Genomic DNA, 14,173 nt, shown 5'->3' with positions numbered 1-14,173 from the left:
CCCTATATTTAAGGTGAATTAGATAATTATCATAAATATAAATGTAACTTTTCTTTAGTAATGATATTATTTTATATTAATTTAATTATTGAAAAACTTATAATATATTTAACTACAGGCAGCTGTTATATATAAGGCTAAAATATTTGCGTCATATATTTGGTGCATCGTATATAAAATAGCATGATTCTACCAATTTACAAATATAAAGTGAAATTTCATCACAATGGATAAGAAATTGGCACATGCATTTTTTAATAATAATAATTTCCTTTACATTTTTTGACATTGTATTATATATAAATATCATTAAACTTTATTTTAATAAAATTTTTAATAATTTGCGTTTTTATTAATTGTTTTTAAATGCTTTTTTAGTGTGAAATACTCCTTTCTATAAATAACTCGTATTCCAAAAATTTGGACGAAAAGGGAGACTATTAAATTATTATTAATAAAAAATTTTAAATAATTATTGTACTAGTAACGAATGTGATAATGATCTCGAAAAAATTAATGCTGGATTTTTATATTTGTTTGATGCATTCTTTAAGAATTATGATTTGTTTAAGTATGTTGCAAAAAGTAACATCGATATTGTTGAATACATTATCATATGGCTAAGTTATATGTTAAGCCAAAAGAAACAAGAAGAAAATAAGACCAATCTACAATATTTTTATGAAACATATATAAATAATGATAAGTATAAAAAGTCTATAATTGGTGTTACGGGGCATAATAGTTATAAGGATCTTATAGATCAAAAAAAAAATTGATAAATATGGATATGAGCATTATATCTAAATTATATGATTTATTTATTATATTATGTATGATGCATATTGGATTTAATGAAAATGATCCAAATTGCAATAAATATTCGGGAAAAGCTAAAGAATTTATTGAAAATTATAAAAAACTTAAGGGAGATTCTAGTATTACTGAAGATAGTCCATATTATAAATTATTGTCTACACTATCAAATGATTATGATAATTTTAAAAAGAAATGTAGTGATGTTAATTGTAAGGATATTCTACCCCTTCAATCGATTGAAAAAACACAAATTGCTGTAGATTTTTCTGAACGAACTTCTGAACAGCTTTATGTACAAGGTTCTGAAGTCACATCATCATTTCGTCGATAGAAAACAAATTATTTATAGTTTTATCGATATTTGGTGTAATAGCATTTTTTTTAGGAATTTATTATAAGGTAAATAATAAGGAATTAAAAAATTATTTTCATTAAATATATGCAAACGTTATCAAAAAAATAATACGTTTCTTAATATTTTATATTAGTATTCATTATTTGGAATTCGAAAACAGTTTCAAAGAGAAAATTGAAGAGAGAAAAACATAAAGGCAAAATAAATCATTAATAGATGATTTAGAGGATAATGATTTATGTAGTTAATGGTTTCTAAGCTTGATAATAACAATGGGAGTTGTATATGCATAATGAAAATAAGGGAAATAGTACCAGAAAAATACTAATTTATATATTTCTATATATAAAAGGATTATCAACATTAATATGAAAAGGGAGAATAAAAAAATATTTTTCACAAATTATAATGGTTATATTTACGATGTCCACCAAAATAAATATATGCATCCTTATGTTAAAACGGTTTAAAGAAATTATATAGAAAGTAAACTGTATTAAATGTGGTTATGGAAATAATTTAAAATAAACATAATCTTTGAAAGTATATTTATTTTATTAATAATGTATTACAACATTAAAATGATCAAACATATTATGAGGAATGCACACTATTTCTTGGAAATTATGGTGGTTGATCTCAGAATATTTAGTATTTGTGATAAATTAACTATTCTAATTAATAAATCTTCAAAAATAGGGGTATTAATATTAATCTGTGAACAAAAAACAAAAATGGATAAATATATAAAAGCAAATATTATAGTTTTGTGCGGATGAACATCATATATTATAAATATTTACATTTATATAAATGGTATGTATTTTTTATAAATGTTAAAATAGAATAACGAAATAACAAAATAAATTGTGGAATAAAATTATTAAGTTATTAAAATTTGTAGATTGCTTAGAGTTGAGATAATTAATGTCAACGCAATTCCCTTTTTTTGAATTATAAATCCAGATAAGTTAACAAACATTCTTGTCAATTCTCCATTTCTAATATCATTTTCTGAATAAATTTTTGGTTTGAATGAGTTTGCACTTTCTACAATAGTTTTTGTGTATTTTTTTTTATCGACACTGTTATAGTAATCTATATCAGATGACGTATAGATAATTACAGTTGTGTCATCTGATACCTAAAAATGAATCAAAAATATATATATATGTTTTGCATAAATTACACTATATAATGTGTAAATTTTCATTTTTAGAGGTATGAACGAAAAAAAATGTTTCATTACTTGAACTTTTTTGGCTAAAGCATAGTAATATCTATGGAGCGATATAGCATAATTTTTGTAACGTTGTTGGATTATCATTAAATTTGGAGAGTATGCACATGCAACTTTTTCTAAAAAAAAAGATATGTTTACATAAATATAAATTAGGATATTACGAAAATTAACGAGTGAGAGGCAAAAAACAGTATTATAGAATATTGGAAATAATAAAAGATGAAATATTGGATATTGGGAATCGTATATTAAATTGATTGATTATTTGGTTAATACCTTTAACAATTTGATCACCAACATATTTGGCATTTGAATTCCATAAAATGCTTATTATATAATTATACTAATGAACATGGAAAACGCATATATATATGTAATAATTATTTTTTAATTTTAACTTAATTTTATGACTTAAAAATGCTTCTTTGGTAATTCATACCTTGCCTGGGTATTTGATTTTATGATTAAATTTAAAAATTAATGTATTTCCACGTTTCTTATAATATGCAATTGAATCATTACTGTATTTATGATATAATTTGTAATCATCCGTACTTGTAGAATGTTGTTGCAATAACAATTCAGCTTCATTCATAAGTGTTTCTGCTTCTTTAGTTTCTTCAGGGCCCATGCATAAGTCGAAGGAGGCTTGCTCACTTGTTCCTTCTGAATAATCATTGGGAAAGGTAGGCCTTTTAATTTGTAAAGAAAAAAGATAAATGCATTTATAGACTGATATTTTTACTATTCAACCTTATGTAGGTATACATTTCCATAAATATGTATTAAATTCTCATATATGGAAGATGTAAATGCACAATTACATTCGACGTGAATATATACACTGTCTATGTTCTTGCGTGATAGATGATCGAATAAATGTTCGTAAAGCTTCAATATTTGAATCAAATTCACTTGCAAGGGCTTTATTGCTCATATATATGGATGATATCAAAAGAGAAAAAATGATTTTAATAAACAAAATATTAATAAATTTAATTATATTTTTTTTAGATTAAAAACTATAAATTAGGAATTAGAAAAGCTATATAAATAAAATTGGAATCGAAGCAACAAATATTCGAAAAAACAATAAAAATAAGATTTATTTAAAAAATATATATTTAAATGTCAATTTTGTATAACTTTATTATATTTATAAATTCAAGATATTTTATATTTAATTTGTTTGATTGTAAGCAGCGGATAACCAAATCTTTCATAAATAACGAATGTGTATAATATTATGGGTTTTGATTTATCAAATGTTATGATAAATAAAAATAAACAAATTTAATTATTTAATATCTTTAATGGTGCATTATTAATATACAAGTTTTTTGAGTTGTATAGCTCATTCAACTAAAACATACTTTAAAATAAAATTTATAAAATATGCCATTATTTATGGAATTATATATGTATACCTTTCACATGTTACAAAGCTGTATAATTTTAGCTATCACCAACGCCGAAAATTTAAAATATAAAGAAAATTATATAAGAAATATATTTAGTTTAATGAATATTTTTTAATATATATGATTTGAATATAATTATACATATAACATGCTGGTAATTATATAAAAACTATAGCTTTGTTATTTCTTTCTATTTGTTTTGAACGTAAAACATATGTTATATTTAGCAAGATATATAATATAATATAAAATAAAAAACTTAAAATACAAAAAATATCTTTATTTTTTAGTTGCAATTGTCTCGGTGTTAAGGTGTTTATGGTTCTACTTCTGGGTCCAAGTTTATTTAATTGGTTCATATTTAATAATATTTGGTTGTTTGAAAGTCTATTAAATAAACAAATAAATATATCTATATATAAGATAGTGATGTCATGTGATTCTTATGAAGTATTTTAAATAACCATAAACACATTGCTTTTTTAGAAGACATGGATAATACATTTATGCTAAAAGTTTCAAAGAGTTATTCTATATAAATAATAAAAGAAAGAATTGAAGATGCTAATAATATTATTTTGTCGAGGTTTATGTGTCTCGTTTGATTTAATTTTGAAACAATTATTAGTTTAACATCTTCTCAAATAGTATGCATAAATAAAAAGTCGTTTAAATATATTGGATATCCCCCAAAATTTTAGCCTATAGATAATGTCTATATTTGTAAACACAAAAAGGGTGATAAGAATTAAATGAAAGGATCATCATAAATAAAAGATCTTCATAAGTTATAACAGTTCTATTTGTAGTATTGACAAAATTAATACGTATATATACATTCTAATATTAAAAGACCAAAAAATAATATACAAAAACAATTTTTATTATGATAATTTAAAGCAATCATTATGCATGGAAATAAATCGTTTTATTAAAATAAATTCTCTAATATTACGTTGCTGAAAAATATATGTTTATTTATGAGGTAGAAAACAACATAAATATTTTCTAATCATACGTTTTAGGGAAATGGGAGCATGGCAACCAACCTAAGAAAAAAGACATAAATGGATGAATATATAAAATGTTTAAATATTTTGAAAATTATAGAATATATTATAAATATATGCATTTATTTAAAACAATATTTTTTTTTAAATCGTTGAAATAGGTTATTAAAATATATATATCGCTTACAGATTCGATGTAGGTGATATCAGAATAGCCGTCTTTTTTTTCAATGAGATATCCAGCTATGTTAATAAACGTTTTTTTTAACTTTCCTTTTCTAATATCATCTTCAGAATCAATGTCAGTTTTGAATAAGTTTGCGCTTTCTACTATTGTGTTTTGATATGGTTCAGTGGAAAGGTTGTGATCATTTATATCTGCTGAAGCCATGACTAATACAGTCTTGTTTTTTGATACCTACAAAATTAATAAAATTGTATTGCATAAATTATTGTGAATAATATGAAAAATACAATTTATAACGGAATAGAAGAGGAAATTTTTCCTTACTTCAAATTTTGCAGATAAAGCATAAAAATATTTATGAACGGACGAAAACGGATTTTTGTAACGCTGTTGTACCATTACTAAATTTGGATTGTACACACGGACAACTTTTAAAAAAAATAATAATTTCGTATTATGTAAATTAAAATAACATGAATTTGAAGATATGGGAAACAATAAATAGTATCATATAACAATAGCAATAATAAATCACGAAATGTCGAATGAATAGTAACAATAATATGTTGATTTGATTAATTATTTATGTTTTGTATACTTTTAATAGAGCCAGTATTTATAAAAACGACATTATCTGGATCCCATAACTCGTTTATTAGTTCATTATACTAATGGAAACAAAGATAAATATATGTATATAAATTATAATAATTTTTTATTTTAATTTGGTTTATAACTTTAATATTGTTCATTAATTGATACCTGGTCGGAACCATAAATTGCATATTTCATTTTTAGAACATTTGTAAGTTTTTTATGTCTTTTTTTATAAAAAAATGTATTACCACTAGGATTTGTATCAAATAATTCATAATCATCTATACTTGTAGCATGATATACTAATTGCGATACAGCTTCTTTCATAACTTCATCTGCTTTTACAGTTTCTTCTGGATCGGTACATAATAAGTGCTTATTTTTTTCATATATTTCTTCTGAACTATCATTGATCAAAATGAACATATTTATATATATATATATATATATATATATATATATATATATATATATATATATATATATATATAAATAAAGGTATTGTATTTATATTACAATATTGTTGCACAGACGTACAATTAACATTTTCATAACGAAATATGTAATATATATATATTGTTGTATTTTCTTACGTAAGACATTGATATGTTGATTCGGGTGTTGTAGATCTTCCTGGAGAGGGTTCAGTTGCAAGGGTTTTATTATTCACATATAGGGAGATGGTTAAAAAAAATAAAACAATTTGAATATAAAACTTATTCATTTTCGAACTTTACAAACAAAATATTAAAATATATATTAGTATTTTTTGGTTAAAAATTAACAGCTCGAAAAATAAGCACAAGTATAATTAAAATTGAAGCTAATCATTTTCTTCAATGAAGTATAAAAAACAAATATTTATTTTAAAAAAATACAAATTATTTAAACGATAAAATGTACGCTTTTATCAGATTTATAAGTTTAATATATTTTATATTTAAATAATTCAACCATACGACGTCAAAAACAAAAGCTTTGATAAATAATGAATATCAAATGTTATTATTCATAATTTCATTAATATTATAATATCTAAAAATAAATAACTTTAATTATATTATATAAGCACCATTTTTAATATATATCATTATGAATGCACAAGTCTTATATTTTTATAATTAAGCTCGATTTAAAATTTATAAAAATTTTCATTATGTTTGGAATTACATATATATAATAGAAAAAAACAATTTCGTTTTTACCTAATAGAAGATCAATCATTTAAAATAAAAATATAAAAGTAAGAAAATAATAAAAAAATATATATGTGTTTCAATATAATTAATATACTTACATTAATAAATAAACGACCATAGTAATATAAATATTATATTAAAATAATTATTTTGACATATTTTCACATTTGTTTTACAAAATTTCTTTGATAATGGATAGTTTTTTATATAAAACATATCTATTATATTTTAAATATTAAAATAATTAATTTAATATGAGAAATACAGTTAATTTTATATATCACTAAGCTACTATAATAACAATATTTTTTACCTCATAATAATAGTATGATCAAATTTATAGTATGAGAATAAAACATTTTGCGATTTTTTTATTACTTTTAACACAAATTTTACTAAATAAAATTTTTATAGCAAAATTGTTAATTTTATAAAAATTATTTATTGGTAGTAATATTGGTATCCTTGAGTTTTTATAAATGAATACAAATTATAAATTTCCTTTTAATTGTAAAGCATAGTATATATAAAATTAAAAAAAAATACAAATAAATAAAATATTGAAACATAAAGTTGCAAAATCAAAAAGTATATATGCACATACATAAATTAACTTGTTTTTTAATTATAATATCCTTGATACCGAGGTGTTCATGTATTATAGATTATAGTTTTGTTCACTGAATCTTCGTTTTGAGTTAAGATTCGGGGATATTGTAATTTAATTTTTTATATTTTGATAATATTTTTGGTCTGTAAGTGTTTATTAAATATATGTACCATTCCATATGTTTAATCTCGAGATTATGTCTAAATATGCAGCAGAAAGAGATCGCATAACATTTTTCTATAAGTTATAATGCTTCTATCTAATTCGCTCATATATATTAAATGTGACAATATTATAACTTCATATTTTATACTTTATTTATAATTGTTAGCTAACTATATATAAGAACCCTTATTATCTATAATATAAGAAATGTTAATCCATAGGTATATTGAATTATGCATAACACAATATATTTCGTTATTAGATGAAATATTTTATTTAGTAAAACTTATTATTTGTATCATATTTGTTTTAATTCAAATAATGTTATCCAACTGAACTGTAATAATATATATTCATAAAATATAGATGCATGAAATGTCAATCGAGAATCGACAGTATAACATAGTCTGTAAACTATTATTATGCTTCTAACATTTTTTGAAGTTGTAATTGTAGTTACTATTCTCTTTTTGTATTTCCTTTACATTTGTGTTAAAAGTAATTACTATTAATAGAAGTTTCTTTATATGCTTTAATTTATTTATCATAAAAATATAATAATAGATTAACCACTATTAATTTTAAACTTTACAATTTTGAGGTATAAATAAATTATATTTTAAAATAGTTAAAATATTAATAAAATTTCATATAATATTTTATTTTAATAATTATAAATAATATGATAAATAGAATAACATTATTATATGCCTATACATATAACCTAATAAAATACTTTATTAATATTGAAATATTGTTTTATTGAGAAAATTTCATATAATTAAATATTTTTTTCGAAAAGACACATAATAATACATTATAAGGGTATTCTTTTTATATATTTGTTAAAGATCCAATTTGGGTATGTGGTTTTATATTCTAAAAAACTGGATAAATGAAGAAAGTGTTAAAGACACAATTAATGTTAAATTCCATTTTATTATTCCATATTAACGCGTATTATACTATCATTGTTTAATGAATCATCATTTTTAAATTTTAAATAGCACTTTTTTATCATAAAATTAATAAAATATAGAACTTTTAATAAATTATCTGAATAGATATACATTGATAACTATAACAATAGAATATATAAGATATAGAATAACTATGTAGAACATTTAGCGAATATTTATTTGAATTTAAATATTAAAAGAGAAAATATGTCATATCTCTCTCCTCTTAAAGGACAATATAATAACCTAATTGCGCATAGTTTTCTATTATACTTTAAAATTAGCATCAATACTTATTTAAATGTTATATATTTAACATTTACGAAGTATGATTTTAAAAACAATATGCATTTAAAGATTTATTTAAACTTATAAATACGGGCTCAGTGGTAATTGTTGTTTTAACAGTGGAAATTATGCGTAAAATATATTATAAAATTACCCAATAAGGTATATTTTTAAATTGAAGTATATAGAAATAAAAATAAAGTTACTGAAAATGTTAAAATATAATTGGAGTGATATATATTATATAAAAATAATATTAAAATTATGCGTATCAATTAAAAAAGGGAACAATGCAACTTATTTTATAAATGTTATAATTTTAGAAAAAACTATATTATATATTATATGAAACAAATATATAAATATTTAATATATTTTAAAAAACGATTATTTATATACTTCTAAGGATTATAGTAATAATAGGATTTTTTATTTTTTGGATTTATACAGTATTTAAGTTTTAGAATTAAAATCATTAAGACATAAAATATAAATATATTCATTTTCTATTTTCAAACATACTTTAAATTCATTTTTATAATAAAGTTATACCATATTTTATTAATAATAGTCTTTTTTGTATAAAATGCATCATATCTATATTTAATCAAAATTTTATTAAACAACACTATATTTAAGATAATTTAGCTAATTATCATAAATATAAATGCAACTTTTTTTAGTAATAATATTATTTTATTATTCTATATTAATTTAATTATTGAAAATTTTATAATATATTTAACTACAGATAGTTGCTATATGTAGGGTTAAGGTATTCGCATCACATATTTGGATCAGTGCATATAAAACAGCATGATTTTGCTCAATTTACAAATAAAAAATAAAATCACATTATAATGCATAACAAAATAGTATATGCATTTTTTAATAATAATAATTTCCTTTACGTTTTTTGATATTGTATTATATATAAATATCATTAAACTTTATTTTAATAATTCGCGTTTTTATTAATTGTTTTTAACTGCTTTCTTAGTATAGAGTGTTTCTTGATTTAAAGAATTCGATTTCCGATGAATTGGGGGTGACGGAAACTATCAAATTGAAAACGATGATCTTTTCAATGAGTATTGTACTGTTGATAGTGATACCGATAAAATTAATGCTGGATGTTTATATTTGTTTGAACAATTGTCTGGGAGTTCTGATTTGTTTATGAATCATTATAACATCAATCTTGTTCATTACATTATCATATGGTTAAGTTATATGTTAAACCTAAAATCACATGACAATATCAGCAATCTAAAAGAATTTTATGATCAATATATAAATAATGGTAAGGAGTATATTAAGGCTATAAATGGTGTTAGTGACTATAATAGTTATAAGGATCTTATAGATCAAAAAAAATATTTGATGAATTTTGGTACTAAAGATATGTCTAAATTTTATGATGCATTTAAATTATTATGTGAAATGTATACTGAATTTGATGCAACTACCCCAACAAATAAGAATTATTTAGATTGTGCTAAAAAAATTGTTACAAAATATAAAGAACTTAATGAGGATTCTAGTATTACAGAAAACAATTCATGTAGTCAAATATTTTATACTTTATTAAATGATTATTACGATTTAAAAATAAATGTAATGAAGTTGGATGTAACGATATACCATTCCTTCCAATGATAAAAACAATACAAAATCATGTACAAGGTTTTGAACGAGCATCTGAAGTTACATTCATCAAGTTCGTCGATAGTATGCAAATTAATCCCAGTTTTATCGATATTTAGTGCAATATCAATTTTTTGGGGAATTTCTTATAAGGTAAATAATAAGGAATTTTAAAATAATTTTCATTATATATATGGAAACGTTAACAAAAAAATCATATGCTTACCGTTTTTATATTAGTATTCATTATTTGAATTTCGGAAACGAGTTCAAAAACAATATTTAAGAGAAAAGCTAAAAAAATAAAGAAGAAAATAGACTATAATATATGATTCGAAGAGTAGTAACTGTTTCAGGAATAGTAATAATGCTTGATATATTTTAAGAAATTGTCTATTTAGAAATAATTTTTGCATAATTTTATATAGTTTTTATGTTGTGGGTCAGGGTTATGTTTATGGAACCCATATTGGGGGTAGAGTTAAGTGTTACATTGCATTTAATTTTTTATAATTTGATAACATTTATTAGTTTAAAGAATTGTTTTAAATATATATAGGAAATAAATTATTAAAATATATAAAGGATAAGTTGTAGTTTTTAATATTTATATTAAGTGTAAATATGTAAGAAAAAGTGAGGATGAATATTACTCTGAAAAGGAGCAATAAAGAAATATATTTTGATAAATTATAAGAATTTTATTTCGTGTTAATATAAATTAATGTTAAATGTGTTAAACTATTTAATTTTTATATTTTATTGTTAATTTTTGGTTAATGTTTTATTGGTCAATTGATCAAATATTGGAATCGACTTGTTCTTAGAAGAGAACACTACTTTAAATTATTACAATTCATAATATAAGAAACTGGGGTAGAAGGAAAGGAAGGAAAAACATGAAAAAGGTCGTAAAGGTTCAGGGTTTATGGTAGTATATAATAATAAATTAATATTGATATTTATTATACATTATTCTTAAGTATAATAATATGTAAAGATTTGTTGTATTTATAGCCATATTTGTATTACAAATATAAGTTTACTTTTTTTAAATAATATTAATAAGTTCAACGTATTTAATATACATTTTTGGATAGACAAATTAAAATGGTTAAGTAGAAAAAGGAATAAGTATAAGTTACATGCTTTTTTTTGGATGCATATTTTATAAAATCATTATATTATCTATTGTTTTTATGGCTTGGGTTTTTTCTTAAAAATTAAATCAATTTTTTTTTAAAGCACATATAAAAAATTGATTACAAAAAATTGATTACAAAAAATTGATTACAAAAAATTAATTACAAAAAATTAATTACAAAAATTAATTACAAAAAATTAATTATAAAAAATTAATTTTTGTTTTTTTCAAACAATGATTAAAAAAATATATAAACTGATGGTTCAAAATAAATGCAATAAATATAATTATTTTATCTAATCAAATTATAAAACATTAAAAAACAAAGTCTATAAAATTTTAAGAGAATTTATTATAAATATATGTAAATAAATCCTCTGATTGTGGGCGTATCAAAGTGGTTTATATTAATATTATTATGATATGTAATAGTGGCTTTGCAATATTTTTTATGTTTCCAAATATTGTGACAAATTGGTAATTTTTATACCTCTATCGGTGGGGATTGATATGAATTATTGGAGTTTTTCAAAGCTCCCAAATTTATTCTAGCTGAATTTAAAAAAAGTTGAAATTCGATTTTTGCGCGCTCAACGATGGCTAAAATATAAGCTTCTATGGAAGGTGTAGACATATTATAATTTATTAAAGACGGCACAACTATATTAAGCACACTTTCTAATTTTGTTCTAAAAGATTGATTCCATATAGCAAGTCTTTCTTCTTGAGTTAGTTCAAATTCGTCTGAAAGAATATTATATTGTGAGAGCATGTTATTAACAGTGGATTCACAAAGTTCATCCATACTATAAATTAAATTTAAACGATCCATTATAAAATCAGAATCTAAATAAGGGATTGTATTTAAATTTTGATTATTAAAAGCAGTATCATTATTAAAAGCAATATCATTATTAAAAGCAGTATCATTATTAAAAGCAATATCATTATTAAAAGGAGTATCATTATTAAAAGCAATATCATTATTAAAAGCAGTATCATTATTAAAAGCAATATCATTATTAAAAGCAGTATCATTATTAAAAGCATTATCATTATTAAAAGCATTATCATTATTATTGGCATGAGCATTAGCGAGATTCGTTAACAAATTTATTATGATAGCCTCGTTATTGCCGATATTAGTATTATTCTGTGATAAATATTCTCGACGAATAATTTCATTAATAATAGGAAAAGAATATTCTGGCAATAATGTATGTGTTTCAGGATTAATGCCTTCTAATTCACCTTCCACCTGAGTAGTTGTACCATGTAAAGAATTGTCCGATCCTTGTGGTATGGCTCTTAAAATTCTTTTTAAAGGCCCTCCATTTTGTTTAATATTCTGATATGGGGTATTTGCATGAGTCAAATTGTGATAACAACTAAGTATAATGTTTGTAAAAAAAAATCATATATAATATATACAAAGAGAAAGAAAATGATAATAATATTGTGTACAAAAACAGTATTTGTCATAGGAAATAAAGTCAGCGAAAAAATAGATGTGAAAATGATTATATTTTTGCAATTTTTATTTTATAATATATATACAAAATACCAAAGTTATATATATGAATGAGTTTATATATAACTCAGTTTTATATGTTGTATATTTACTTTATGCCCGGTTGTTGGTAACTAGTACCATGTTGCAAAAATGTTAATATAGCAATGTTTAATATAACAGCTATCATTCTGATTCTGAGGGGATGTACGAATATATTTTTTGATATTAATTTGAATTGTTATTATTAGTACATTTATTGCCAAAATTTATTGAGTGATCTGAGTGGGGGAACCTATTTTTTTTAATAAATTTTATATATTATTTTGTTAAAAAAATAAATGTTTTTTGAATTTTTATAAATATTTTTTAATTATAAAATTAAATAAAAACAAATTTATATTAATATAACTGAAAACAATAAGATATAAATCTGAATAATTATAATAAATTAATATTTAATATTATTAATATATATGAGGATAACCTACATGAGATAGAACAATACTTTTTGCAAAAATGAATAATTCAAATGATAAATTAAAAAAAACGTTATGAAAAAATAATATTTAAAATAAATTTTGTTTAATATATAAAATTAATAACTCCTCTAATACTCTGATTTTTTTTTTCATGCATACAGAAAATTGTGACACTATGTATAAATATTTATATAGTTTTCAGAAAAAAACGTATTTATATGTATTGTAATAGTTAATTTAATTTTTATACAAAAATTTGCTATAGCTATAAATATCATTGCTTTTTTAAAAAAATATAATAATTAATATTGTGATGATATTAAAAAAATTATTAAATGTTTTCGTGACTATGTATTTATTTTTATGGTTGAACTTGCAAATTATATGTGGCTATTTCATCTTAATTAAAGTTATATATAATTTTGCATATTTTATTTTGGATTTTATATTATTATTTATTATTTTTGAATAACCATTTTCACTCCCCCTCTATGTAAAAATATATGTTTTTTCCATTTTAATTGTGTTGGTTTTATT

General features: G+C 21.2%; 3 protein-coding genes and 2 pseudogenes across 3 annotated transcripts, besides 2 other annotated features; 2 read left to right on the top strand and 3 right to left on the bottom strand.

Annotated features, from left to right (window-relative positions):
• The first annotated feature begins 226 nt into the window (after window positions 1-226).
• Window positions 227-1,352, top strand: PBANKA_0200670 (annotated as a pseudogene).
• Window positions 227-1,352: a sequence feature (BIR protein, pseudogene;~PIR protein, pseudogene).
• A 432-nt stretch (window positions 1,353-1,784) lies between these two features.
• PBANKA_0200650 (fam-a protein) lies at window positions 1,785-3,354 on the bottom strand (the record flags this gene model as incomplete). The annotated part of the gene is made up of 6 exons (XM_034564141.1): window positions 1,785-1,889; window positions 2,151-2,318; window positions 2,424-2,533; window positions 2,694-2,760; window positions 2,857-3,109; window positions 3,242-3,354. 6 exons carry the CDS (start codon window positions 3,352-3,354, stop codon window positions 1,785-1,787), a joined length of 816 nt encoding a protein of 271 aa, XP_034419735.1.
• Window positions 3,355-4,812: 1,458 nt separating this feature from the next.
• Window positions 4,813-6,356, bottom strand: PBANKA_0200600 (fam-a protein; the record flags this gene model as incomplete). Its single annotated transcript, XM_034564130.1, has 6 exons — window positions 4,813-4,887; window positions 5,036-5,266; window positions 5,360-5,463; window positions 5,634-5,703; window positions 5,798-6,035; window positions 6,226-6,356. The coding sequence occupies 6 exons, from the start codon at window positions 6,354-6,356 to the stop codon at window positions 4,813-4,815; spliced, it is 849 nt and encodes a 282-aa protein (XP_034419734.1).
• Window positions 6,357-9,713: 3,357 nt separating this feature from the next.
• Window positions 9,714-10,806, top strand: PBANKA_0200500 (annotated as a pseudogene).
• Window positions 9,714-10,806: a sequence feature (BIR protein, pseudogene;~PIR protein, pseudogene).
• A 1,322-nt stretch (window positions 10,807-12,128) lies between these two features.
• PBANKA_0200400 (Plasmodium exported protein, unknown function) lies at window positions 12,129-13,344 on the bottom strand (the record flags this gene model as incomplete). The annotated part of the gene is made up of 2 exons (XM_034564119.1): window positions 12,129-13,032; window positions 13,268-13,344. 2 exons carry the CDS (start codon window positions 13,342-13,344, stop codon window positions 12,129-12,131), a joined length of 981 nt encoding a protein of 326 aa, XP_034419733.1.
• Between the last annotated feature and the right edge of the window lie 829 nt (window positions 13,345-14,173).

Source organism: Plasmodium berghei, assembly GCF_900002375.2.
Source record: "Plasmodium berghei ANKA genome assembly, chromosome: 2".
Taxonomy (NCBI): domain Eukaryota; phylum Apicomplexa; class Aconoidasida; order Haemosporida; family Plasmodiidae; genus Plasmodium; species Plasmodium berghei.
Note: the sequence above shows the minus strand (reverse complement) of the source record. Positions and strands in the feature narration are given on the sequence as shown.